The sequence below is a fragment of the Muntiacus reevesi genome, chromosome 2 (assembly GCF_963930625.1).
Source record: "Muntiacus reevesi chromosome 2, mMunRee1.1, whole genome shotgun sequence".
NCBI lineage: Eukaryota > Metazoa > Chordata > Mammalia > Artiodactyla > Cervidae > Muntiacus > Muntiacus reevesi.
Genome location: NC_089250.1, coordinates 247,565,221 through 247,591,059, shown reverse-complemented (window position 1 = coordinate 247,591,059; position 25,839 = coordinate 247,565,221). Strand labels below are relative to the sequence as shown.

Here is a 25,839-nt window from a genome sequence, read left to right as displayed (position 1 = left end):
TATAGTAGTCTCTTAAAATTTATTTTTCTAAATAAATAAATAAAATTTATTTTTCTACTGACATACACTAATGTGTTTCTCTGTTAAAAGAGATCTAAAAAACCAAATGTACATTAAGTACATTAGTTAGAGAACCAAATGCAGCAGGATATTCCATGAAACCCAGAGACTATTCAGAGCCAGTCTGAAGAATAAAAAAAAGGCAGATGTACTTGTCCTACATTCATGACCCTGGGTAAACCACTTTCCCTCTTGGGGTTGTTATCTGTATTATGAGCAAACTGTATGAAAGTGAAAGTCCTCCACAGCCATACCACCCTGAACGCGCCGATCTCGTCTGATCTAGAAAGTGAAAGCCACTCAGTCGTGTCCAGCTCTTTGCAACCCCATGGACTATACAGTCCATGGACTTCTCCTGGCCAGAATACCGGAGTGGGTAGCCTTTCCCTTCTCTAGGGGATCTTTCCAACCCAGGGATTGAACCCAGGTCTCCCATATTGCAGGTGGATTCTTTACCAGCTGAGCCACAAGGGAAGCCCAAGAATACTGGAGTGGGCAGCCTATCCTTTCTCCAGTGAATCTTTCTGACCCAGGAATCTTACCAGGTTGCAGGAGGATTCTTTACCAACTGAGCTATCAGGGAAGCCCTGAGGACTGTATGGTGACTTAAAATTTCACCTGGCCTTAAATGCTAGACTTCTAGGTTATCAATTAGATTCATTCTCAAAACTAAGAAGGGAACAAACATCACCATGTCTCAGCTTAAAAAAAAAAAGAAAAAAAAGAAAAAAAATTAGAAAATTTTAACAACTACATATAGTGAAGCTGTACAATAGTCGGTTCTCTAGCTTTGCAGTCCCCTTTTCTATAACCGAGAAATCAGGCAGAAGTCTCTGAAACCTACTGAGATAGAAATGGCTAATAATACTAAATGTACACCATTCTGAGTGGCTTTACAGTTGAAGTCCAAGAAATTTAAAAAGGAATCCCTGTATCAGGCAAAAAAGTGATACATAAGATTCAGTCTACTAGACTGGCCCTTCCTTCACCTCCATTGGGGTATGTTTTATTTATTTATTTTTTTAGGGTCTGTTTTAAACTAGAAAGGCTGCTCTAAGTCAGGGAATAATCCCCCTTCTCCCTCCCCACTGCACACAAAGCATCAAGATACCTATCTGCTCTTTTCTTCAAAGGCCCTCACTAATCTAGGACATTTCAGGACTCTATCTCCTTCCTTGTTGGGAAAGCTGGTATATCATTATTACGCTATCAAAGAATGAAACTAAACATTATGCGAATGATACAAAAAAAATTTACGATCCAATTTGAGAGGAAAATTTTAAGAACTGCCACTGCAACCTCAATTCACTCTAAAACTTGGGCACATACATGGCTGGTGGTGCCCCACTACTTTTTTTTTTTTTTTGGATAATAGACATTTTTACTGTGGTTTGCATGTTTGTAACCTACACTGATAGGGACAGAGTAGGATAGTTACTTTGGTAGTTGTAGAAGTCCCAGGATGGGATTACAGATAGAGAGGAAAACCAAGGGGACTCTGGGAGATCACTGCAGGTTAACGATTGCTTAAGAAACCTATCAGAATGTTGCATATGAAGCAGGCTTGCTTAACTATAAAACCATAAATAAAAGCACAAGATATGCCCCAGGTCATTAAGTGAAACAAAAAAAGAGGCCTGCATTCTGCTGGTTGAGTTCAGCAAGATAAAGATACTTAGGACCAAAGTGAAAGTGAAGTCGCTCAGTCGTGTCTGACTGACTCTTGTGACCCCACGGACTGTAGCCTACCAGGTTCCTCTGTCCATGGGATTTTCCAGGCAAGAATAATGGAGTGGGTTGCCATTTTCTTCTCCATGGTGCCCCACTCCTGCAACCGTTACAGCAAGGCTCTGGAGCCTACTTTTACTAGGAGAAAACTACTTTTTATTACTTCATTATATTTATCAGAAAGCTTCAGTACTATGTCCTATTCCTTTTTCCCTTTAAAAATTGAAATACAAAAATAAAAAATAAAAATTATGAAATACAGATAAAAGAAAATTCTGATAAGTAAGAACATATAAACTTCTACGTTTTACATAAACATGCTGGTTTATATCCATAGTCTCCTCCCCATTTATACACATATTTACTCTTATACGAGATCATACTGTGCATTTTTGTTGCACTGTGCACACTATTTGATAACTTGCTTTATGTAGTGTGTCTCAAATTCCTCTCCATTTCAATATACTTCTATACATAATAAAACAGTTGCATGACATTCTATTACAGTTGTCCCTGGGTATCCACAGGGGATTTGTTCCAGCACACCACCCCCACCCCAGTCCCTGGCCAGATACCCAGGTCTGTGGATGCTCAAGTCCCTTATATAAAATGGCACAGGATAGTGGTCAGGCTTTATTGCAGCTAGTTGAATCTGCAGATACAGAGGAGGTGTATTATAATTTAATTAACTTCCCTATTATTGAATGTTGCCACTCCCAAATTTTGATTAATTCTGAGGGGAAAAAAAAACCTTTTTTGCATTATAAAATAACTATGTGATAAAACTACAGAAAACCAAACCTAACCACCCTCACACTACCAGTTTATTTTGCAGTTTGTTTTGACCAGTGTTTTGATGCCTATCAATTTAGTCTTTTACCCTGGGCATTCATTCATCCAAACAATTATTTATTGAGCTCTTGCTATGTACCAGGTTATATTATATACACATATATGTATGTATATATACATATACATACATATATATGTATATATGTATGTATATGTGTGTATACATACGTATGTATAATATAACCTATATTCTACAGGTTATTACTGTCTGGGTTTTTCTTTACTATTCCTCCGTAACAATTTATTTTTTGTACCATAATTTTTTTCTCCCAGTTTTATTTAGACATAATTGTTGTATCTGTCGTTTATTGTTGTTTAGTTGCTAAATCGTGTCCGACTCTTTCGCAACCCCATGGACTGTAGCCCACCAGGATCCTCTGTCCATGGGACTTCCCAGGCAAGAATACTGGAGTGGGTTGCCACTTCCTTCTTGTATAGCACTGTGTAAGTTTAAGGTATAAAGCGTAAGATTTGACTTACATACATTTCATGATATATATATTTCCCAGAGAAAGTTTAGAAAACATTCAAACTCTTTAATTTTCATATGTAACATACAGCAGTGTTAACTATACTTATCACATTACATTACATCCCTGCCTACTCTTCCCCTCACCATGTACCATATTAAGACAAACAAAACAAAACTCAAAAAACCCTCAAACTTCTCATAAGCACTTGGCTAGTTAATAGTCTTTCCAATCAGTTTTCAGTGGTTGTCAGACATTACTCCCAACATGGAATTTGATCCTGTTTATCCATTTGTCTACTTCTCTATTTATTTTCTGATTAATTTTTTGATAAGTCCCACTTAAGTGGTTCAGTTCAGTTCAGTCGCTCAGTCGTGTCCAACCCTTTGCGACCCCATGAACCATAGCATGCCAGGTCTCCCTGTCCATCACCAACTCCCAGAGTTTATCCAAACTCATGTCCATTGAGTCGGTGATGCCATCCAACCATCTCATCCTCTGTTGTCCCCTTCTCCTCCCAGCATCAGAGTCTTTTCAAATGAGTCAGCTCTTCGCATCAGGTGGCCAAAGTATTGGGAGTTTCAGCTTCAGCATCAGTCCTTCCAATGAACACCCAGGACTGATATCCTTTAGGATGGACTGGTTTGATATCCTCCTAGTCCAAGGGACTCTCAAGAGTCTTCTCTTGTCTGGTAGTCATCAGTAATCAATTTAATGTAAAATATATACAATGACCAACTACTGCTGAAGTCTAAAGATCCCTGCTTTACCTCTATGTAGCACATTACAGTTAGTTACAAACATATAGCTGAATGGGGGTTTCAGCATGCTGACCCTCCACATAGTTTAAAATTCAATATAATTTATAGTTACCCCTTCATATACACCGTTCCCTCATCAGTGGATTCAGCCAACTGTGGGTTGTAGTTATTTACTATGGGAAAAAAAATACACATATAAGTGGACCCAGCAGTTCAAGCCCACATTGTCCAAGGGTCAACTGTATATATTTCCCCCTTCATTTAACTGTCGGAAGCCTCCAATAAAGCAGATATGTATTTTACAAATACAGAAAGGAAGGGACAAAGAATTCACCCTTAATGAACTTGCCCAAGGCCATACAGCTATTAAGCTGCATGCTGGTTAAGCCTTGGTGCCCTAATAAGATTAAAATCTAATTTTATGCTTCTTTTGTATTTCCTGATACACTTAGACCAAGGTCTCTCCTGCAGAAAGCCTATCCTAACATCTTTCACTAACTTCTATAACTGACCATCCCTCCCCGCACGCTGAACACAGTTTTATCACAGCACCAACAACACATTTATAGATCTCTTGTCCCATATTCTACTTAAGCCCCTCAGGAAAAGGATCTTTTTCTTACTCTTCTTGAAATCCCCAGTACTCAATTCATGCCTGGCACAAAGTAGAAAGGTATGTGTTCAAAGGATGGAATAAGCACATTACAAGTGTTCAATAAATAAATACTACAGATATTTAGAACACATCTAAATATTTGGGCTGATCCAATTTATATCACTGCAGAGATAGTCACACTTCAGTATACCTAAAACCATTAAAGTTCAAATATAAAATCTAATCATTTGATTCTGGTTCTGCTGCTTTTTTTTCCCCCCTCAAAGGAACTGAGAAATTAAGAGAAGGGGGAGAATAAGAAAGACAGAGTAGGAGTGATGAGACTTCAGCCCTTAAAGGAAGAAAAATCCCTTTTCACTCGACAAGAGGGGACTGCATCACTTATCAAAGGACAGACAGACAAATAAAAAAATAAAAAAAATCTATATTCAAAGAGCAGGCATCATCAATAGAGAAAATGTAATTCTTAAGTGCCATTTACATTAAGAACAATATTCTAGTAACAATACTTAGAAACTGTAAAACACACAAGACAGTTAAGAATAGATGCTTTTGAATAATTAGGAGTCATATTATGTCCATAGCTTAGAATTTAGCCATTTTTATTATGACTCTAAGTAACCTGAATGGGGAAGGGCTAAAAATCTGTAAAAATGACTATCTTGGAGGTAATATATTTTCAAAATTGTTGTATAGAATTTATAGTTTCAGACCTCATTTTGCTCATTGCTGCTTTCTTTTAAATTGTAATTCTTACACCAGAATGGTCTTGATGACTTGTTCCAGCCATCTAGAATTGTTGACCAATATGCACAGAACTCTTGGGCATGCTGGGCACATACAGGAATGTGCATGCAAGTAAACAAGCTCCATTTAATACAGTTTAACTTCTATATTCTACAGTAGATGCTACAGGGGACAAAGTAAGGAACTGGATGGTAAAGCTCTTACACAGCTCAAAAGTACTGCTTCTCAAATGTTTTCACTATAAACAGGGTTTCCCACTCCAGGCACTCATGCCCCATGATCTATTTATCTTAGATAGTCATAGAGTTCACAGTCTTCTCTTAAAATATATATTTGTTTAATGTAAAAGTATTTATAATTACTTACCAGTTAAATTACTTAACTCACCGCCCCCTCAGTGAGCACAACTGAAGCTCCAAGAAGATGAGTCATGTTTATCTTGTGGCTTCAAGTACCCCGGAATCATACCACTTTGTACCCTACGGGTATTCATATCCCAGTTTGAGAACCAGGGATCTAAATAATTAAACTAGCCATAATACTTAAAAGTGATCAAAATGTTCTTATAATCCCATTCCCCAAACTCTTAAGGCTAGTTTTCTCAACAGCTTTTCAAATCAGTATTCTCTTTTCAAGCAGCTCATTAGTATGCACTACCTTGTCAACACTAGAGAACCCACAGGGCGTAGGTTACTTCTGGAGCAAGAGAACACCAGCACACAGAGCCTGTCCTTCCCATCTACAGGCACCACACCGCCCAGACGGAAAACGGTGGTTGGAAGAAGAGCTTTCATTCCTGTTCCCTTCCTCCCTCTATTTGCTCCAGGCGTAACTTGTAAGAAAAATCTTAGCAGTCACTTAGATGATTCATTCATATAAGCTTATCTAATCTCCGCATTTGTAATTCTCACCTCTACACTCTTTTTCACCATTACACAAGTGCAATTAAACTATTTTCACATTTTCTAGGGATAAGAAAGATCTTCTTCCCAGTAGCCTGAGAAGAGATATTTTTCACACCCAGGACCCTTCTTTATTGTTAATGAGATCCCAAATCTAGTAGACACTGACATTTATGAGAGGCCTGTTTCAAGTATCCTGTACTGTTCATTATATTTCATAGCAGAAATAGTAGACTAAAGTAAATTTTAAGGGACCCTTGCAAATGTTTCCCCAAAAAAATTATTTACAAGAACTGTAACAGTATGATATAAACATGGGTCGTTAGCTAGGTTAACGCAAATTTAGGGAGACAATTTTTACCTAGGACATCAGCTTCTCCAAGCACAGGATTCCATCTGTTCCTTATCAAAATTACAAACTGCCACAAGCCATGGACTTTTGAGGTCATTTGCCAAGAGTCAAAATCTACAGTTCAAGAATTTCTACAGAATAGCAGCCACCATATCCTGGGGTCTTTTGATGTAGATACTCAGAATGGTACTTAATGCTTTATACACATTTGCATCAACTCTGATAATAACCTCATTAACTGGTATTATTCTCACAACTAAGAACTGTAGGAGTAGAAAGGTTAAGTAATCTACCCAGTGTCAGCCAGCTAGTGTATGGCAGTGCAAAGAGAGTTTCAAATGGAGTATTCCTTGAATATAAAGCTTATATGCTCTCAGTTATCCACTGTCCTATATCTCCTATACTCAAGAATAATCCAGCAAATCCTCCAACCCCAGGAAGGTTTTATTACTCCTATTTTTAAGTCCAAGAAATGGAAATAGCATTTACCTCTCCGTGGCTGCAAAGTCAGTTTGAGCAGGGAAGACAGAACTCAGCTCTCAAGCCTCTGGTCTGCAATCTGTCCACTACTGCATCTTGTTCTTTGGATCCAGGTCTGTAATCATTCTGAAACAGAAGCACAAATCATTTTATGGACACCAAATACACACAAATGCAGACATAGTATGAAAAGCAAAATGAAAGCAAGGGGAAAACAGATAAAATTGGGGAAAAAAACAGTATACTTGCTAAAATGTCACATTACTATTACTATTTAAGTAGTGGTTTTACTGATTAAATTAGTTTAAACCTCAAAACTATTTTTCAGTGTAATAAGATAACTATGGAGGGAGTTTTCACAGACCTTTGAAAGTCCTAAAAACACAGCAATGAAATACCTTTTCTTAGACAAGTAACAAAACACTTTTTAAAAGTCAAATTGCTACTTAAGAATTCTGTCCCTAAAATAAAAATAAATGGACTGTCAAGCTTCAGGCAATGGTAGAGTGGTACTTAACTCCATGGCAGGGGCAGGGCGGGACACTACTCTTAAAGAGCTAAATGTAACCATTTCCAAAGAATCTGGTATATGAGGTACAATTAAGAGGAATTCATCTCATAAAACTAATATGATACTTTATCGGATGAAGCTAAAGAAAAGTCTTCTCTGCTGAAAAGGCAATTTATAACTACATAAGTAGATAATTAGTGTATTTAGTCCAAGAAACACTTTTATATTGGATTCATATACTGTCACTAAGGTGCCTCAAAAGGAATGAAATTTTATGCCCCTAAAAATTGGAAGGGTAACTAAAAATAAGATCAACTGAGAAAATAAACCATTATTCTTGGGGTACAAATTAGCAGTCTATATTCAATAGCCACATCTTTGCATTCAAATACTAAACACTGAGAAAATGCAAAGGTACAGTCAGGGAAGAGCTGAACACAGCAACTAGACAAAGTTTGGGGACGTTTAAAAAAATAAATACGGTGGGCCAAATTCACACGTGTGAACCACGTACCTCAAAGTTATGTATTGTTATTACTATTCTTTCTAAACCTGTATGTTCTTTCTATATGCATTAAATCATGATATATCTTACTTGTTTGAAGGGGGACCTACATTTTTTGCAAAAACGTTTCTAGTCATCTGAAACCAAGATAGATAAATGTTAGACAATGGTCAACTAGGTATGTGGTTTTAAAAAATGACATAGAACCTATAAAGTAGATAATGTGGAGTGGATTTGATGCCAGTAGCATCCCTGAAGCAAAAAATCAGTTTCCCAAGGTACATTCTGCCAGCAGGCACCACTCCACAAAGTCTACCACAGGACTCGTCAGAACCCTAGTCAGCCACAGGTGGCTTCTGTCACTCGTAAGGAACTCCCCAAGCCACTCAGAGAAGTCCTTGGTGGGTGCCCTCATTTTTGTATATTCTTTAAAGCAAAATCCTAAAGCTCTTAGGATTTTAACGCACATTAAGGATAACTTTTACAACTACTCTTAAATAAGCAGTATTTTCCTATACAGGTAAACATTCCTGTTATCTTTCTCATCTAGTGATACCTTTCTTTGGGTAATCTTAGGTCCTCAATTTATTCTCTCTGTAGACTTCGTTTTCCAATAAAAACAAAGGAGACTTCCAGCAGTCCAATAGTTAAGGCGCCTCACTCCCCTTGCAGGGGACACGGGTTAAAAGACACAATGTAAGGTCCTTGCATGCCTCATGGCATGGGGGAAGAAAAAACACCCCACTTAACCAACAACATAAAACCAACCAAATAAACAAAGTATGAATCCTGGCATACAGGAAATCTCAAAGGACAGCAACCCCGTGGACAAGAACTATACCTTTAGAACAAAATAAATGATGTGTAAAACCAAGAAGCTGGTGACTCTATATAGCACAACTGAAATCAAGAAGCAAAACATGGTCTGTGGAGCACAATGCTAACCTGGGAAAACAAGCTTCCCTCCTGACTCAACCACAGACCTGCTGGATTTAACACGTGTGGAGCTTATTTTAAGTAAAACATGCCACCTGCCATCCACAGTTTCAAAAGGAAAGCAAAAACGAAAATTACAATGCCAAAAATTATACAAATGGACTAATGTAATAGGCAATTAAGTGTGGTTCTATTCTCAAGACTGACCCTCCATCAACACTACTGCATATAGTTACTTAGTGCAATCTTATTTTGGAGAGGAAGAAGGAACATTTTATAGGGTTCAAAGAAGTAATGTTGAAAAGATTTCCCTATGGAGGCAGTTGCCACAAAATTCTAGAGATCACACACAGCAGATCGGTCAGTTTTGCTTAGCACCAGGCTGTTTTAATTTTCTTATAAATTTAACATAGCCTCCCTGCTCTCCTTCCCCACTCCCTGCCCCGTCAGTTAATCAAGACTTTCTTTCCTCTCTCCAAAGCAACTGCTGCATGATATTACATTAAGGTACTAGCTAGCATATTGGGGGAGGGGGGAAACCTGGCAACTCAACGGGAAGCTTTTTAATGATGCAAGAGGACTTAAGGACAGAGTGATTTTAACATACATGCTCTGTTTAACTTTTTTTACTGCCTAAAGGGAACCTGGAATTTTAACTTTTCTAGTTGATCTAAACTCAAAGCAGGAAGACGCTCCACACGCGAATGTTTACTTACTGCTGAACTCAGGGCTACAGGAAGTCAGCTACTAAAGAGTAGTTACATTAGGCGTAGATATTTATAAACCAACTGCAACTAGTGACCCAGGATTCAATTACAACACCAACCCTCATATTTCAGCATATGGGCAAATTACCAGTGGAGTCAAGAACAAATTCATTCTGCCCTACTGGCGCTTTAGCTCGGGTTGCACAATCCCGCGACAGAACTGCCTTCGCCTAACCCTGAAGCATCAGGTACTAAGTACAGTAGTAAATCATCATCAGGAAGTTTCAAAGCGAGACAGAAACTGCCTCAATCAACTTAGCCAACCCATAATCCCAAATTCAGGAATTTGTCACGTCACTTGAGATCAGAATGAAATTAAGTCTTGAACCCTTTGCGATCTCTTAGCGCAAGAAGTCAGGCTGCTATCAATGCAACGAGAATCCTACCCTAGCTCGAGAAAAAAACTACTTGTTGGGGAACTTGTGTCCTTTTCGCCCGCCGTGGGGGACCGCACCGGTCGGATCGCGCGAGGAGCCCGGCGCTAGTTTGGGGGCGCAGTGGGGCCCGGCGGGGGCGGCGAGCGCGCGTCCCCCCGCCCGCTCAGGCGGCGTCGAGGCGCGAGCAGCTCAGCCAGCCTTGCAGAGGGAGCTCTCGGCAGCTCTGGGGTCCCTCTACTCGCAGCCGCAGCAGCGCCGCCTGCGCCACTCGGTGGAGACGGAGACCAGCGGCGGCGACGCGCGGACTGGGAGCGACCGCGGAGCAGCCGGGCGGCGGGGGACGCTCGCCAGGCCGCCGGGTAGGTTCCGGGGACCGGGCAGGCTGGAGGATGGGCAGCCGGAGAGGCGTCTGCAAGGATCTGACACCCATACCGCACGGAAACTCGGCTGCGCGCGCGGTGGCTGTGTCTGGACCCTTGAGCGAGGGGGTCGCGGAAAACCGGGCACAGAGATCGCCTCTCGGCTGAGGCCACCCGCCGCGAGAGGGGTGGAGGGCAGAGGGCGGGCCGCGGCCGGGCCAAGAGCCGGCCTCGAGGGCAGAGACAAAGGAAGGAAAATGGAGTCGCCAGCGCGCGGGCCTCTGTCGCTGCCACCGCCGGAGGCCTAGCGCGCCGTAGGAGGGAGGCCTAGCGGGCGGGTCGGGGGGGGGAGGGGGGCCCGGCCCGGCCGCGGCGGAGACGGGCAATGGCGGCGGCCGCGCCGCAGCAGGGACGGTAGAGGGAGACAAACACCCCCCGGCGGCGGCGCTGGCGCCGGGCTGCAGCCAGCGCCGACCGGAGCGGCCCCATCGTGACACCTAGAGGCGGCCCGCGAAACCTCCTCCACCCGGGGCCCCCTTACCTCCGCGCCACACCCCCCGCAGCGCTCGCTCCGCCGCCGCTCCACCGCTCCGGCCACCCGGCGTCCCCAGCCAGCTCCGCGCACCCGCACCGGCTTCCGCCGCCGCCGCTGCCGCCAAAGAAGCAGCTCCGCGCACGGTTTAATCGCTCCACAGGCTCGGACACAAAATGGCGGCGGCGCGGTGCAGTGCGCCTGCGTCGGCGCTGCCGGGGCCGCGGGTGCTGATAAGGGAAGGGACGGGTGGGGGGGCCGGCCGGGCGACGAGTGAAGGGCGGGGGAGGAAAGGTGAGGGGAGGGGTTGGCGCAGGGCAGCATGGGAGGCGGCCCCGGGCGCCAACTTTCAAAAGCGGGCGCGATGGCGTCACGGGACGCGCTGCGGGTCGCGTCACGCCGCACGCGCCCTCGACTGGTCGCGCGTGGACTCTTAGGGAGCCCGACGTCCGGGCTCCAGCTGGGTGGGGCTTCCTGGGCGGAGGCAGTCCCTTCTGGGAGGCCAAGGATTCCGGCCCAGTTGACCTGCTTAGCTGCAGTCTCCCGCCCTGAATCCGAAAGGGCAGACGTGGGGCGGGGGGAGGGTGTTTGGAGGAAGCGCGCGCGGGACTAGGCCGTGGGGCCGAGGCGGTTCTTGGGCGGAGCCCCGCCCTAGTCTCCGCCCTAGCCGGGCCGGGCCCGCCCTCCGAGCGCCGCACGGCAGCCCGCCACGGCTAAGGCCGGGCGGGTCCCCTCTCACTCCGAAGTCCTCAGAAACAATCCTTCGCCCGCGAGCCAAGACGAGCAGGGCTGTCCTGGGGATCTCTCTGCCCTACAAGAGGGCTTCCTAATACTGGGCGTGAGAGAAGAGGGCTAGGGCCTTCTCCTAGTGTGCCCAGGCCACTTCAGCCGGGAGAGGCCAGTGGAAGGCCAGACTTGATGCTTTTACACGAACGATCGTACCAGTCTTTTGCCAAAAGGGTGCTATTTGGCGCAGTGTAATTGTGTTTTTGAAAATGTACGTTTCTTGTTTTTGCCTAAGAACTGTTAAGCTCTCTGTAGGCGGAGTCCTTAAGCCCCTCAATGTGCGGTCGCCCCTCCCCCTCCCGAGGATGCACCTGCAGGCTCTACCCAACCAGCAATAAAATTCCCTGAAGACTGACTGGAAGATGTTCTGGTGACTCAGGAGGAGAACCGAATCTGGCTCAGGACTGTATCTTTAATTCCCTTACCTTGAATGAAGGGGGAACAAACGGACCCAGCGTCAAGGGAACAGCTGCTGCTCAATTGAGCTGACTGTTCCATTATGAAAATATTAGCCCAATACTGACGCCTATTTTGTTTTTTCTTTTTAAAGGAAATCTGGATTTTATTTATTTTTTTTTTTTAGTGTAAAATCTCCAGGTGTGGGCAACTGTATCAGATGTTTTAAAACTCCATAAGCTGATTAAGCCACCCACAAGTGCTGTCAGTTTTTATGACCCCTGACTTGAAGGAAAGTGAAGAGAAGTTCCACGGCCAAATCCTAGGCACCCCAGCATTTAAGATAACGTAATGGAGAAAGAGACTTGAGAAGGAACCGCCAGGAAGACAGAAGGAAATCCACTGAGTGTTAAATTTGGAATCCAAGGGCAGAGAAGTACTCAGGTAGGAGAGGAATGGTTAACTGCGTTTAGTGCTGCTGAGAGGTCATCTTGGGCTACCTTGGGTGCTCGCTTCGGCAGCACATATACTAAAATTGGAATGAGTCGGCTACCTTGGAAGTCACTGGTGATTATCACTGGTGAGTTTGGCTTGATTTATGTTAGTTAATCAGAAATGTGGACCTGACTAGAATGGGTTGACCTGAGAAGGAAATGGCAACCCACTCCAGTATTCTTGCCTGGAGAATCCCATGGACAGGGGAGCATGACCGGCTACAGGCCACAGGGTCGCAAAGAATCCTACACAACTGAAGCGAATGAGCAGGCAGTGGAATGGGTTAAAGCATGATCAGGAAAGTAAGGAAATAGAGACAGCACACATAGAAACATGAAAGAAGTTTAGCTACAAAAGGAGCAAAGAAATTCAGGGATAAATGTGGAAGGATACGATGTCAAGGGAGGATGACAAGATGAAAGGATTATAGCATGTTTATTTGTCATTGGGAGTGATACAGGAGAGCAAATTCTTGCTTTTTTTTTTTTTTTTTTCTTCTGGCCACACTGCAGGGGTTGCAGGATCTTACAGGGTTGAACCCAGACCCACAGGAGTGAAACCACTGGACCGCCAGGAAATTCCCTTGTTTGACTTAAATCAGGGTAAAATTCATGAAAGAATATAAGGAAACTGGGAGGTTTGACCCTGAATAGGAACAGGATGCTTCCACTGTGGAAATTAGAGTAACAAGGGTGAAGATGGATGCAAATGCAGGGGAGAGGTAAAACAAGCTTGCAGTTTTCCTAGTGGGACTGCCTTGGTGGTATTGGTACCCATTTGAAGTTTGTAACCACAGAGTTCATTATTATTGTTTTGGTCACATAGCATTCAGGATCTCAGTTCTCTAAGAGGAATCAAACCCACACCCCCTGCAGTGGAAGTAGGGACTCTGAACCACTGGACTTGCCAGGGAAGTCCTGACTATGAGTTTAAAGTTAAACCAGTTGGCCCAGTGTGTGGTTTTCCTCCATCAACGTTTAACTGATTGGGTATGGACGTGAAGAAAAGGGATAATTTGATTTCTCAGAATCAGGACCCAAGTTTTCTGACACCTAGTCTTAGGTACTTGCCTTATGTGATTAACTATTCTAGAAATGTGTGAAATATTTGGAAAATTTACATGTGACCCCTTTTTCTAGAAACCAAATTATTTCAGTTATCTCATGTACACTTGAGGACTCAGGCATAAAGAAAAGGCAAACTTTTTTTGAGAAAAATTACCAGACATCTCTGGCATATTTGCATTTTGTATTTTTTTCAGCCTGCCACTCCAAAAAGCTCCTGGTATACTTAGGAACTGTGTACTGGAAACAAAGCTGATTTACACTTCAATTCTTAGCTTCTTTTTTTCTAGTACTTGTAATAATATAATTCATTTTCTCTAAGACCTTGCCTCATACCATCTTATCTTTAAGCTTCAAGAATATCATCTAAAGCTTTAATGTAGGTAAATATAAAGCAATATATTTAGATGACAAAAGAACCTCAGCTGTACTTACAGTTATCTTTACAGCTGCTATGGTCTAAATCTTTGTGTCCTCTCCAAAACTCATATGTGGAAATCCTAATGTTAGATATGACAGTATTAGTAAGTGGGACCTTTGGGAGGTGCTTACGTCCCTCAGAAATGGGACTAGTACCTTATAAAAGGCTTCATAGAGATCCTAGCCTCTGCCACCACATGAGGACACAGCCAGAAGCCACCAGCTGTGAACCAGGAAAAGGGTCTTCACCAGAATGTGACCATGTTGGTGCTTTGACCTCAGATTTTCCAGCCGTCAGAACTGTGAACAGTAAACATCTGCTGTTTATAAGCACCCAGTTGGTGGTATTTTGTTATAGCACCCTGAACAGACTAAGACAACTACTAATATTTACACTGTATCAACTATCATTACAACTATAGGACCTCTGAGGCATCAATTAGAAACCAGAATGAGGTCCAAGTGGCCTTGGAGCCTGCTCTCTGCTCTCTGAAGATGAAGATCCCATGTGCTGGTCTAACATGGCTGAGAAAATGCTGAGAATCACTAGGAAAGAACAAAAGGAAATGTTTTCTTCTTGCAGGAAATGGTGATGTGTCCTACTTTGTGCATGAAGTTGGCCGTAAAGATCAAGGGACGGAAAGCCAGTCCAAAAGGATAGTCTGTTTCAGGCAGGACAGAAACAGGCTGAGAAGAGTAATATGGTGAGAGCCTGGGGAACGGTTGGGATGATAAAAATAAGGACAAGTTTGTTGCCTGTAGTACTATCCCAGATTTCGTCACCCAGAGAGAACTGTGGTGATTTAAAACTGCCCAGTGATTTAAGAAAGTGTTCTTCCCATGGACTATGTCAGGTTTGTAGTCCACAGGAGTTCAGGGCATAATCAGCAGAAGGCTGTCAGCTTACCTCGTGGCAGTAGTGAAGTCACCAGGTTCTAAGACCTGGCCCTCAGCCTCCAGAGTGGATTCCTTTCTTAGAGACTCATCAGGTTCACAGGAGCTTGATGGATAAGCCAAGTGACATTTACTAACTGAGAAGTGGACTGGTGCTCACATGCTGGCAAAAGGTATGTTCTCTCCCTGTAGGAGAGCCTCCTGGGAAGCCATATTACCAGAAATCTTCAGTAAGCAGTTAATTAGGTTGAGATGTAATTTATATAATGTAAATGTTTAATATCATCCCCTCCAGATGCTGGAGTCATACTGTCCGGCATTTGAATCTTGTCTTGGTTTCTTATTAGCTGTGTGATCTTAAGTGAATTAGTAACAACTCAACTGCAGGTTTCTTCTCTATAACACTTCTTCACAAAGTGGTAAGAATTGAATGAGACAATCCAAGTAAAACTTTAGGCATAGTTCAAGGCACTGATAATCATACAATAAATGTAAACTGTAATTTTTTTGGTATGCTCTTGTTAACCTACCCTCACTCCCAAATTTGCCTTCTGATGGCCATGGTCTTTAATTAATTAATAGGATTAATTAATTGAATTACTTACTGACTACGCTTTTCTTGGCCTGGAAGCCATTCTTTCTGAGGAAAGTGTATTTTCTGCAATTATTCTCAGAAGAACATTTCTATTTCCAAATCTTCCTTAGCTCCCACTGTTGCCCCCAGGTAAAGCTTGCAATAATTGTGGTCATTTATATATTTTGGGGAACTCATTAAGCAAGAGACTCAATGAATTGAGGAGAGATGTGTTGATTTTCTGAGTAACAATGGGCAAGACTCTTCCTGCCCACTTTGCGGGATAAGACCTAAAGCTACACCTGAGCAGTCCCATTGCCCTGTGTCTACTGAGGACACGTGTGAGGTATAATCCAGTTCAGCAAAGATTTACTGAATACTGTCTTCAGCTCCCTTTCTAGGCACAAGGAATACAAAGATGAACCAAGATGTGTTTCCCGCTCTTAAAATTTAGAAAACAAAACCAAAACACATTAATGCATAACTGTGATAATGGGAAGAAATGGACTCATAAAGGAGCAAATCATTTCCCAGGAGCATCTTGTTTCAGCTTGGTGTTAATAGAATCAGAAGGACTTCCCCAGTGGCTCAGTGGTAAAGAACCTGCCTTTCCAATGCAGAAGATGTGGGTTCGATCCCTGGGTTGGGAAGATCCCCTGGAGGAGGAAATGATAACCTACTTCAGTATTCTTGCCTGGAGAATCCCATGGACAGAGGAGTCTGGCAGGCTACAGTTCATGGGGTTGCAGAGAGTCAGACATGACTGAGCACACAGGCACGCAAAAGCTCAGAAGGCATTAACAAGGTAAGGCATGTAAGGTGAAGAGCCATAATCAAGGGCATAAGAGGGAACAAGAGTTTTGGGGGGACAGTAAGTCATCCCATTCTTTCGGATAAGGGTATAGTGATACTAAACCTTGAAAGATAATTTGGATTTTTTGATTCAATCAAAATAGGCCAAAGATCTAAACAGACATTTCTCCAAAGAAGGCATACAGATGGCTAACAAACACATGAAAAGATGCTCAACATCACTCATTATCAGAGAAATGCAAATCAAAACCAGAATGAGGTACTATTATACGCCAGTCAGAATGGCTGCTATCCAAGAGTCTACAAGCAATAAATGCTGGAGAGGGTGTGGAGAAAAGGGAATCCTCTTACACTGTTGGTGGGAATGCAAACTAGTACAGCCACTATGGAGAACAGCGTGGAGATTCCTTAAAAAACTGGAAATAGAACTGCCACATGACCCAGCAATCCCACTCTTGGGCATACACACCGAGGAAACCAGATCTGAAAGAGACACGTGTACCCCAGTGTTCATCGTAGCACGGTTTATAATAGCCAGGACATGGAAGCAACCTAGATGCCCATCAACAGACGAACGGTTAAGGAAGCTGTGGTAAATATACACCATGGAATGTTACTCAGCCATTAAGAAGAATTCATTTGAATTAGTTCTAATTCAGATGAAACTGGAGCCCATTATACAGAGTGAAGTAAGCCAGAAAGATAAAGACCAATACAGTATACTAACGCATATATATGGAATTTAAACAGATGGTAACGATAACCCTATATGCAAAACAGAAAAAGAGACACAGATGTACAGAACAGACTTTTAGACTCTGTGGGTGAAGGCGAGGGTGGGATGTTCTGAGAGAATAGCATTGAAACAAGTATACTATCAAGGGTGAAACAGATCGCCAGCCCAGCTTGGATGCATGAGACAAGTGCTCAGGGCTGGTGCACTGGGAAGACCCAGAGGGATGGGATGGAGAGGGAGGCGGCGGGAGGGGGGGATCGGGATGGGGAACACATGTAAATCCATGGCTGATTCATGTCAATGTATGGCAAAAACCACTACAATATTGTAATTAGCCTCCAACTAATGAAAAAAAAAAAAAGATATTTGGAAAGTTTTCAATCTGAACTGCCAAGGCCAACCACTTTCTCCTAAATTTTAAAGACCTGCCCTTCTATATCATCTCCTATCTAGACCACAGGAATTTGTTTCCTTATTGATATCTGCTTTCTTCAGAACCCTATGAAAATTCTATTTTACCTCCCAGCTCAAACTATTGCTCTCTACAGTCTAAAGGATTTTGCTTGGGCCTACATCTCACATTTGAGCAGTAGGTTACTTTTGTTCTCTGTGCTCTTACCTGCATTTTTGAGATGTGCATTGATCACCCTTAAATAATCCACCTAATCTGTTCACTTTAAAAAAAAAATCTGTTCACTTTTCATTTTACAAAACACCTTCATGCCTGCCCTGTTAATTGATGTTCAGAGTTCTTTTTGAAGAGCCAGCCACAGTTTTGTCCCTTAACTCTGGAAGTGAAGTGACTTGCTCAGAGTTGTCCAGTAACTTATTGACAAAACCAGAATGAGTACTCAGATCTTCCAGCCCCACCCTCTCTCTTCCTGCTCTTTCACTGGCCACTCTGAGCTCCTCATTCTGTTAGGTAATATTTCCATTTTTATAGGGATCCTCTGTACTTGATGCTTTAGCTCAGGGAGTGCTTGGGAGGGGGAAAAGGAAGGGAGGTCTATCAGGTGAGCTCTGGACCTCTCTGCTCCCTCATTTTCTCCCCCTCCAAATTTTCTGTGATTTGTTTAGAGGTAAAAAGGTTTCTTCCCCTCCACACAAGTTGGACAGTGCCTTAACCCAAAGGGAGGGCTTTAATGGTGGAAATTTCAGGCTCTTAGTAAATAGAAGAGGTATTTGGAATCACGACTTACTAATCTGTAAGTAAACCTTGAATAGGGCTTCCCAGGTGGCTCAGGAGCCCTATTAATTAATTAAAGACCATGGCCATCAGCTCAGGAGCCTGGCAGTCCATGGGGTCACAAAGAGTCAGAAACGATGAAGCAACTGAGCATGCACACACGCACGCAAGTCCTGAATCAACTGCTCTATGCCCAGGTCTATGCTCAAGGTTAGGGTGCTACTGGAGAGAGAGGATGCCCCTGGCCCTCAAGTGCCTCATGTTTTGTCTTGTATTAATCTGGAGACACTAAACCCTCATGAGTATTAATAGGTAAAAGTCAAGGATGGAGAAGCAAGTAAAAGGAGGGTATGGGTAGCAGGTGTGGGAGGAACAGATTAGTCACTAGATATCACTGTGGTCATATGAGACTTCACAGTGAAGCAAGGATGACTCTCAAACTTCTCCCTCTAGCCTACATGTTTCTCTTCTTGCCCAGATCTACATGTCTAGCTTCTTTCTGGACACTTCCTCCTGTATGGCTCCCAGGCTACCCTTAGGAGCCTTGTCACTCTCCTCCTCATTTGCTTCGCTAGGGCTCCCCCTTTACAGTGAAAGATACCCCCATCCATCCACCACACTGGCCAGAAACCTCAGCTTCATTCTCTCCTCTCCCACATCCCATCAGTCTCCAAATCCCATCCAGTCTACCTTCTGAACATTTCACTCTAACCTCCTCTCTATCCCTGCCTAGCTTAGCATCAGGCTCCTCACTGCTCCCTGCCGCCTCCCTCAACACAAAGCAACATTTCCAAACCACAGATGGGATCACAAAATTCCCCCACTTCAAGCCCATGCATGAGTCCCCAGTGTCCTAGGAGTAAATCCCAACTCCTCAGCCACTCCACAAGCCCCTTTCTAACTGCCCCCTCTGGTCCCTGGGGTTTCAACTTGTCTCCTCCACTCGTCTGACCTCAGTTCTCTCTCCCTGTATTGTCCCCTGCTCAGGCTTCCATTCCATTCCTTATTTGAGAACCCAGTGGTGAAAGTGCATTCTAAGGAGCTACATTTCATAGGGGACTCTGAGGGGTGTTTTTTTCCAGACTTTTTCTGCACTAAACATATACTGTTCTTTCATAGTCACAATGTTTTCAGATTGTGTTAAGTTTTAGAGATGTGCATCAAAAGCTATTTCTTGACCACTTACTATGTATTTGGCCTTAGTTGCTGGGAGCAGTAAAGGCAGATGCAGCCTGATTAAACAGAGAATTGCCTGGAGCACGTGTTTAAAATAAAGATTCCTTGGTCTCTGAATTTGAATCTCCTGGGAAGTTCGCAGGTGAATTTTAGAACTGAGTAAGTTGGAAAGACCTAACCTGATTTCATTTATAAGAAATATTCAGGGACCTCCCAGTGGCTAAAATTCCCACCTCCACTGCTGGGGACATGGGTTCAATCCCTAATTAGGGAACTAAGATCCCACATGCCAGGTGATACAGCCAAAAAAAGAAGAAGAAAAAAATATCCAGAACAGGCAAATCTATAGAATCTATGTAGATTAGTGGTTGCCTTGGGGGCTGGGGAGCAGGAAAGGAAAGGGGATGCAGAGATCCTGGGGATGATACTTAAGGAGTGCTGAGTTTCTTTTGAGGTTGATGAAATCTCTAAAATTGATTTGGTGATGATTGCACAACCCTAAATACACTAAAAGCTGCTACTGAATTGTACATTTTAAATGGATGAATTGTATGGTATGCGGACTAAATCTCAATAAAGCTGTTTAAAAACAAAACAAAAAACTTGGACCGAGCTCTACAAGGAAGGCAGCAATCATCTGTCCCAGACTTGGGTGGTGTGCGTTACCTAGCTGACTAGTCAGCAAATACTTACAGATGTATATATTGGAGGTGTAAATGAGTGATTGCAATGGGGTGTGATTCCCCTAAAACTGTACTAGGGGAAACGCATGCTCCTATGACAGGAGCACAGTGGAAAGGAAGCTTCCTGAGGAAATTTGTGATGTTCAGCTTGAAGCCTATCAGGTAACCAGGCATTAGCAAGGCAAGATGAGGAGTGTACCACAGAGGGGCAAGCAAGCCCAAAGGATGGTTCAGTGAGGTCCAGTGCAGACAGAAGTTACGTGGCAGAAGTGGGGCTGGAGAGAGGAACCCACTTAAAAGCCTTTGTGAGCCAGGTTGAGGGGGCTGGAATTTTCCCTAAGAGAAACAGACTATAGTGATGGGTCTGTTTTTAGAAATCACTTTGCATCTTGGAGACTGGATGGAAGAAGGGCAAGACCAGAGGCAGGGAGCCTGTGAGGGGGCAGTTTTAGTGTTTAGGAGAGAGGTCAACGTGTCTGGAAACTGAGTGGTGCCAATGGGGATGAAGAGAAACAGACAGAACTTAGCAATATTTAGGGCATTTAATTGCAAGGATTCTGATGGTTGGGATGAGGGCATAGGGGCAAGAATCAAGGGTGAGGCCCAGTTGTGTGGCTTGAGTGTCTGGGTAGTTGGTAACCCCAAGAATCCGGGAGGAGAAGCAGATTTTGAGATGTTTGATTTTGAGCATGCTCTTCAAAAGATGTCCAGTCAGCAGTTGGATATGAGGGTCGGGAGATGAGGAGAGAGCCATGTGAATCACAGCCATGAGGCATACAGTCTCAGCATATAGATGGAAGCCAGAGAAATGGATAAGGTGGTTCAGGGAGTATGTTTCAAAAGAGAGGAGCAAGGGGCCTAGAATGGAATGTTGTGGAGTGACGTTTGTAAGAGGATGCTTGAGGAGGAAGAAGAGAAAGTTGTAGGGAGATTCAGAGCAAATAGGTAGAAACGTCAGTGTTAGCATGGCAATTCAGTTGCTTATTCAGCTTCTCCAAGTCAATACTCTTCACAGATCCAATATGCTCTGGGTGTCTTCAGAGAGAAATGAGACTTGACCCTTGATATCAAACTCAAACTGTGACCATCACCCCATTGCAGCCTTCTGAAACAAGGGGCCCCTTCCTGCAGGTCAATGACAGTCTTATTTTCCAAATGATAGATGTTTTTCCTTAGCAGTTCATACAGGTCTGGGAGTTCTTCCCAAGCTTACCCTCTATATTACGTCGGCCCAGGAGAGCCAGGTCTGGCAGTCAGGCCAAGAGCCTTCTGTCCATGGCCAAGAGATGGCCTAAATAGGGTCCTCCAGGGATGCCAGGGGTGGGGGAAGCATGTCATATGCCCAGGGTTCAGCAAATTGTGCCCACACACCAGGCAGAAGCACACAAGGAAGGCAGCCCCGCTTGTGGGCGAGACAAAGAAGCAGTTCTCTTCCCACGTGCCAACCCATCTGCCTCTTTGCCTTTACCAACATGTTTTTTCTTTCTTCCTTTTTGGTCCTCTGAAGCTTTGAATACATGAGGAAGCAGAGTAGGAGACTGCAGGAAAGGTAAGGTTGGAAGAGGGCGAAAGGAAAGGAGGTGTGGGGCGGGGGGGATCCAGTGCCCACCGACCCAATAAACTGCATCCTGGACTACCTCAGCCTGGTCCCTTTTTCTGCAGTGTGGGCTTATAAGTTTCTCCCAGGGAGAGACCCAGCAGTGGTGGCCAGGGCATTGCTGCGGCCTTGATGGACTTGATCGATGGGGCGTTTCTCAGGGTGTCACAGACCTTGGAGGCCCACCTCCTTCTGTCCCCTCACAGAGGCTGGCGCAGGCTCCACAGGACAGCTGGGCAAAGGCTTTCCCTGCTCTGGTGCATCGGACTCCTGGTGGCGTCATCAGCCTCCCGTCACCAGAGGCAGCAGGCTCAAAACTGTCCAGAGTCGCCAGAGAGAGAGCCTCTCCGAACCTGTGTGACAGCAGGGGAGGAGGTGTGCTGGGAGCAGCCTTGCCCTGTGGGGAGACCTATGGGAGCACCTGTGAGGGTTTGTGTGTGCTGAGGGAGGGCAGGGTGTGCAGAAGGGAGGACAAGGGCTTCCCCTGCCCCCCACCCCCGCCACCTCATAGACGTGGGCCTGAGCGAAGGAGGCCGTACAGCCTGACTTTAAGTAACTGATGGAGAGGGGTTAGGTGGCTGTTCTGGGGTTGATCCACTGCTCTGAACTGGGTAGGCTCGATGGGGCAAAGGCCCGAGGCTCTTTCTGTCTCGGCCTTGACAGTGCTTCCGTTGTACCTCACAGTGCCCTAATTCTAGCTCCTGCTCACCCTGACCCTCCAATCCACCCTCACCTAGAGTTGAATACGAGGCTTAGGATTCAGGGCTCTCCTTGTAGAGGACAGAGTTAGGTCCCCTATCCCTTCCCAGAATTGGAAATTAGAGATGTAGAGCCACTCGAATTTCCAGTGACCTGTTGACCCCTGGCAGGGGTGTTTTTCCATCCTTCATTTCTTGCCCAGGCCCTGTCCTCTCCTGTGGGTTGAGCCATGAGCTACTGCTGGTCCAGTCACCCTGCTGCACTTTCCCAGGACCTGCTAGGCCTATGTTCACTTCCTCTTTCCCCACCACACAGGCCATGCTTTGGATGTCAGTGTACAGTTCTGTCCTCCCAGTGGGGCTCTTGTGGGGCCTCAGGCCTGAGGGGCTCTAGGGGTCTGCAACCCTGCTTCAGGGGCCCTTGCAGCAGGCCCAGGCTGTGGCCAGCTTTGGGTGCTGTCTTGGTCTCTATCAACTGTTTGCCTTTCCCTACCACTGCAGCCAGTCATCCCCCCAAAACTGAGCTGACCATCTCTCCCGCACCGCCCCTCACAGTTACAGAGGGAACACACAGCTCGCGTGCTGAGGGCGGTCGGCCTGCCCCCACCCCCGCGCCCACCCCCACCCAACTGGAATGAGCCACCTGCATCCACACACAGGTGTTTCCTGTGCTCCTTCCTGTTACCGTTTTTTTTCTGCTCAGCTTAGCTTCCCCAGCAGGTGGTTAAAGGCCCAGCCAAACCTCTTCATACACAGCTCTAAAACACAGGGGGGCAGAGCTCTCTGGGGATCTGGGTCACCCCTGGGGGGGACTGTTGGCACCTCACTGGCTCTTCCTGAGTGCAGGCACACAGACTGTCCCTAGGGTGTCACGCTGCTGTGCTACGGGGACGCCAGAGTGGGCTCAGGGACCGGGGAAGGCCCTCCCCTGCGCTGTCGCCACTGAAAGCTCTGACGGGACAGGGGAAGGTGCAAGACCTGTTTCTCCAGCCTTGAGTGTGGGCCTCCCTCCAGTCCTCCTAAGAAGAGACCTGCCATCCTGCAGTCCCACCCTACCCTCAGGTCCCTCCCACTGAACTCATTAGCTTTCTGGGGTTAATAACTTCACGTGAGCCCTCTCCCTGGAGCAGCACGAGTCTGCCAGCTGTGGCAAGGTCACAAGGTTTAGTCAGGTTTGTTATTACAGAGGCGGTGGCTCAGGGACAGGAGGGACTTACTGTTAAAGAGAGTCACAGGGCAGCCACCCACATCACCTGCTTCCCCGGCCCCAGCTCTCCCCTCTGCAAGAACCTCCTCTCAACCCACCCAGCGCTCAAGAACCTTCTTGGGCACAGCTCCTTCTGTAGGAAGCTGCCTTTGCTGAAGTAAAGACCCAGAAGCCTGGCATTCCCTGACGGGGTTCTGCTGCCCCCTGGTGGCCAGAAGCTCCAGCCACCACCACACCTCTTCCTGCCTCCTTCCTCTTTGCCTCCCAGCCAAGCCAGCTGCTGCTGGGGAGCCATTCCCAGGACTGGCACCCTTTGGGCCTTCTCTAGGCCAGCTCCAGAGTTTAGCTCCAGTCTAGTCCCATAGCTTCCAGGCCCAAGGTACACCCACCTGCAGGCCAGGCCTCCTCAGCAACACTCCACCACCCTCTTCCTCTGCCCTCTTTTCCAAGCCCAGTTCCAGCCTCTGGGCTTCTTCCATCTGGATTTCCAGGACAAAAGCACATGGTACTGTCACGGTTGGTGTGTGGACACACTAGTGTCAGGGCCACAGCCAGAAGATGCTGGAGCAGGAGGTTAGGAGTGCACCACTCCAGGCTATGTAGGAAAGGCATTTCTGCTTTTTTTTTTAATTTTCTGTAAAACTCTGTAAATAAAATACAAAACCAAGGGCAGGGCAGAGGCAGGACGGCCAGGCCCAGGACACTGATCTATGGCAAGTGTGCTGAGCCGAGGCTGGGAGGCACTTGACTGTGGCACTGACTCCACCAACCCCAAGGACAACAGGAGAATATATTAGATTTTCATTGATAGGAATCTGTGAGGGAGGGATGTCTGGAGCCAGCCCTCATCCTCCCTGCCAGTGCCTGGTAAGCCCTGAAGGTGCGGGGAAGGGGCAGTGGGGGCCGCTGGGTGGGGAGTTTAGAATGCTGTGCTGGCCATGCTGCCGGGCCCAAAGATGCGGGGCAGGGCATCCAGTGACTCCTCCAGCCTTCGGTGGGCAGACTGTCCCTCTTCTCCTGGAATGGATAAGGATGGGGTCAACGAGTGGTCCTAGCCCCACCCTTCCCTCCCGCCCCTGACCCCATCTCACCCCTACTCCCAGCAGCCAAATGTCCTAGAACTCAACTAGACTCGTGCCTCCTGATCCCCAGCCTCACCACACTGCTGCAGGCTCTGCCGAGCTGCTTCCCTCACAGCTTCTGTGTCCGTCTGGCAGAGGTACACGAGGGGCTCAATGCCTTCTGGAGCCTACCAGGGGAGAGAGCACTGAGGTGGGCCCAGGGGAGCAGGCTCAGGGCCCAGGGCTCGGGGAGCTGGCGGGGGGGGGGAGGCGGGGGGAAAGGTCGACAGGGGTCACCTTGATGCAGCCCAAAGCCAGGCAGCCGGCCACTCTGGTCTGCACATCCTCGTCCTCCAGCTGTTCCAGGAAGCACAGCAGGGCCTGGGTAAGGGTGGGAGGGCAAACTCAGTCCGGGACTCAGGTGGGACCCCAGCCTCCACCCTCCAGGGAGGCCTGCCCAACTCTCACCCTTTCCCTGAAGGTGGGGCCCAGCGACAGGCTCCGGAGCTGAGTGCTGACAGCAGCCATGACCTTGTTGTTGCCGTGGACAAGCAGAGAGCTGAGGGCCCGGAGTCCATCCCTTTGAAGCCGCCCCTCAGGTGCCAGCCTCAGGGCCTTCAGCACAACAGCCTGGTCATCCGAGTTCAGATTCCGCACCAGTAACACTGAAAGAAGGAATTTGGGCAGTGGGGAGGGGGTGTCAGTTGGAACAAGGTGGCAGGGCAAAGAGCCTCCGGGGGTAGGGTCTTTTGTACCCTTGTGTCCTGGATCTACACCTTCAGACCCACCCACAGGGCCAGGTCACTTTGGGACCAGGGCCACTGCCTCACCCTCCTCAGCTGTCTCGGTTACATAGGCCTCCATGGAGGAGCAGTCCAAGGCTTCGATGTAACTCCAGAATTGGAAGACGGTGAGCTGCTCTCCAGGGCCTGCCTGGCTCCGGGGCAGCTTCTGGCCCAGGGCATCCTCCAGGAACTTGACGCACACTGTGGGAGGCAGGGTTGCAGGTCTCAGGGAGTGGAGGGACCTGGGTCATTAGAGGGAAGGGTGCCCCATCCCTGGTGCACGTCCAGGTAGTCCCTGTCTGATTTGGGTCCT

General features: G+C 46.0%; 2 protein-coding genes and 1 long non-coding RNA gene across 16 annotated transcripts in view; 1 reads left to right on the top strand and 2 right to left on the bottom strand.

Moving 5' to 3' along the window:
- The window catches only part of CTCF (CCCTC-binding factor), a 43,372-nt gene extending 32,219 nt beyond the window's left edge, over positions 1 to 11,153 (bottom strand). Inside the window, exons 1-4 of one of the 8 annotated variants that reach the window (XM_065925552.1) lie at positions 10,965 to 11,151; positions 6,978 to 7,094; positions 5,601 to 5,713; positions 3,984 to 4,044 (exon numbers count right to left, since the gene is read on the bottom strand). The gene's annotated coding sequence lies outside the window, so the exon portion shown is untranslated. Of the gene's footprint in view, positions 1 to 3,983; positions 4,045 to 5,600; positions 5,714 to 6,977; positions 7,095 to 8,540; positions 9,932 to 10,073; positions 10,615 to 10,964 lie in introns of those variants that run through there. The other 7 variants (XM_065925557.1, XM_065925553.1, XM_065925554.1 and 4 more) reach the window with 7 other exon arrangements.
- On the top strand, positions 10,324 to 20,725 carry LOC136161076 (uncharacterized). 3 transcript variants are annotated; one of them, XR_010661684.1, is made up of 4 exons: positions 10,324 to 10,423; positions 12,292 to 12,581; positions 14,700 to 14,820; positions 15,974 to 20,725. It is a non-coding gene; the product is annotated as an uncharacterized lncRNA (long non-coding RNA). The 3 variants fall into 3 exon arrangements; XR_010661683.1 differs by lacking the exon at positions 10,324 to 10,423 and having other exon boundaries at positions 11,377 to 12,581; positions 15,974 to 16,389; positions 16,541 to 20,725; XR_010661682.1 differs by lacking the exon at positions 10,324 to 10,423 and having other exon boundaries at positions 11,377 to 12,581.
- Positions 20,726 to 20,912: 187 nt separating this feature from the next.
- RIPOR1 (RHO family interacting cell polarization regulator 1) overlaps positions 20,913 to 25,839 on the bottom strand; it is a 28,204-nt gene continuing 23,277 nt past the window's right edge. For 4 of the 5 annotated variants that reach the window (XM_065925549.1, XM_065925548.1, XM_065925546.1 and 1 more), the window contains exons 18-23: positions 25,572 to 25,727; positions 25,210 to 25,406; positions 25,039 to 25,122; positions 24,839 to 24,929; positions 24,070 to 24,697; positions 20,913 to 22,128 (exon numbers count right to left, since the gene is read on the bottom strand). In XM_065925549.1, the coding sequence (XP_065781621.1) occupies positions 24,600 to 24,697; positions 24,839 to 24,929; positions 25,039 to 25,122; positions 25,210 to 25,406; positions 25,572 to 25,727 (626 nt within the window). In that variant the 3' untranslated portion in view covers positions 20,913 to 22,128; positions 24,070 to 24,599. Of the gene's footprint in view, positions 22,129 to 24,069; positions 24,698 to 24,771; positions 24,930 to 25,038; positions 25,123 to 25,209; positions 25,407 to 25,571; positions 25,728 to 25,839 lie in introns of all 5 variants that reach the window. The other variant, XM_065925550.1, reaches the window with a different exon arrangement.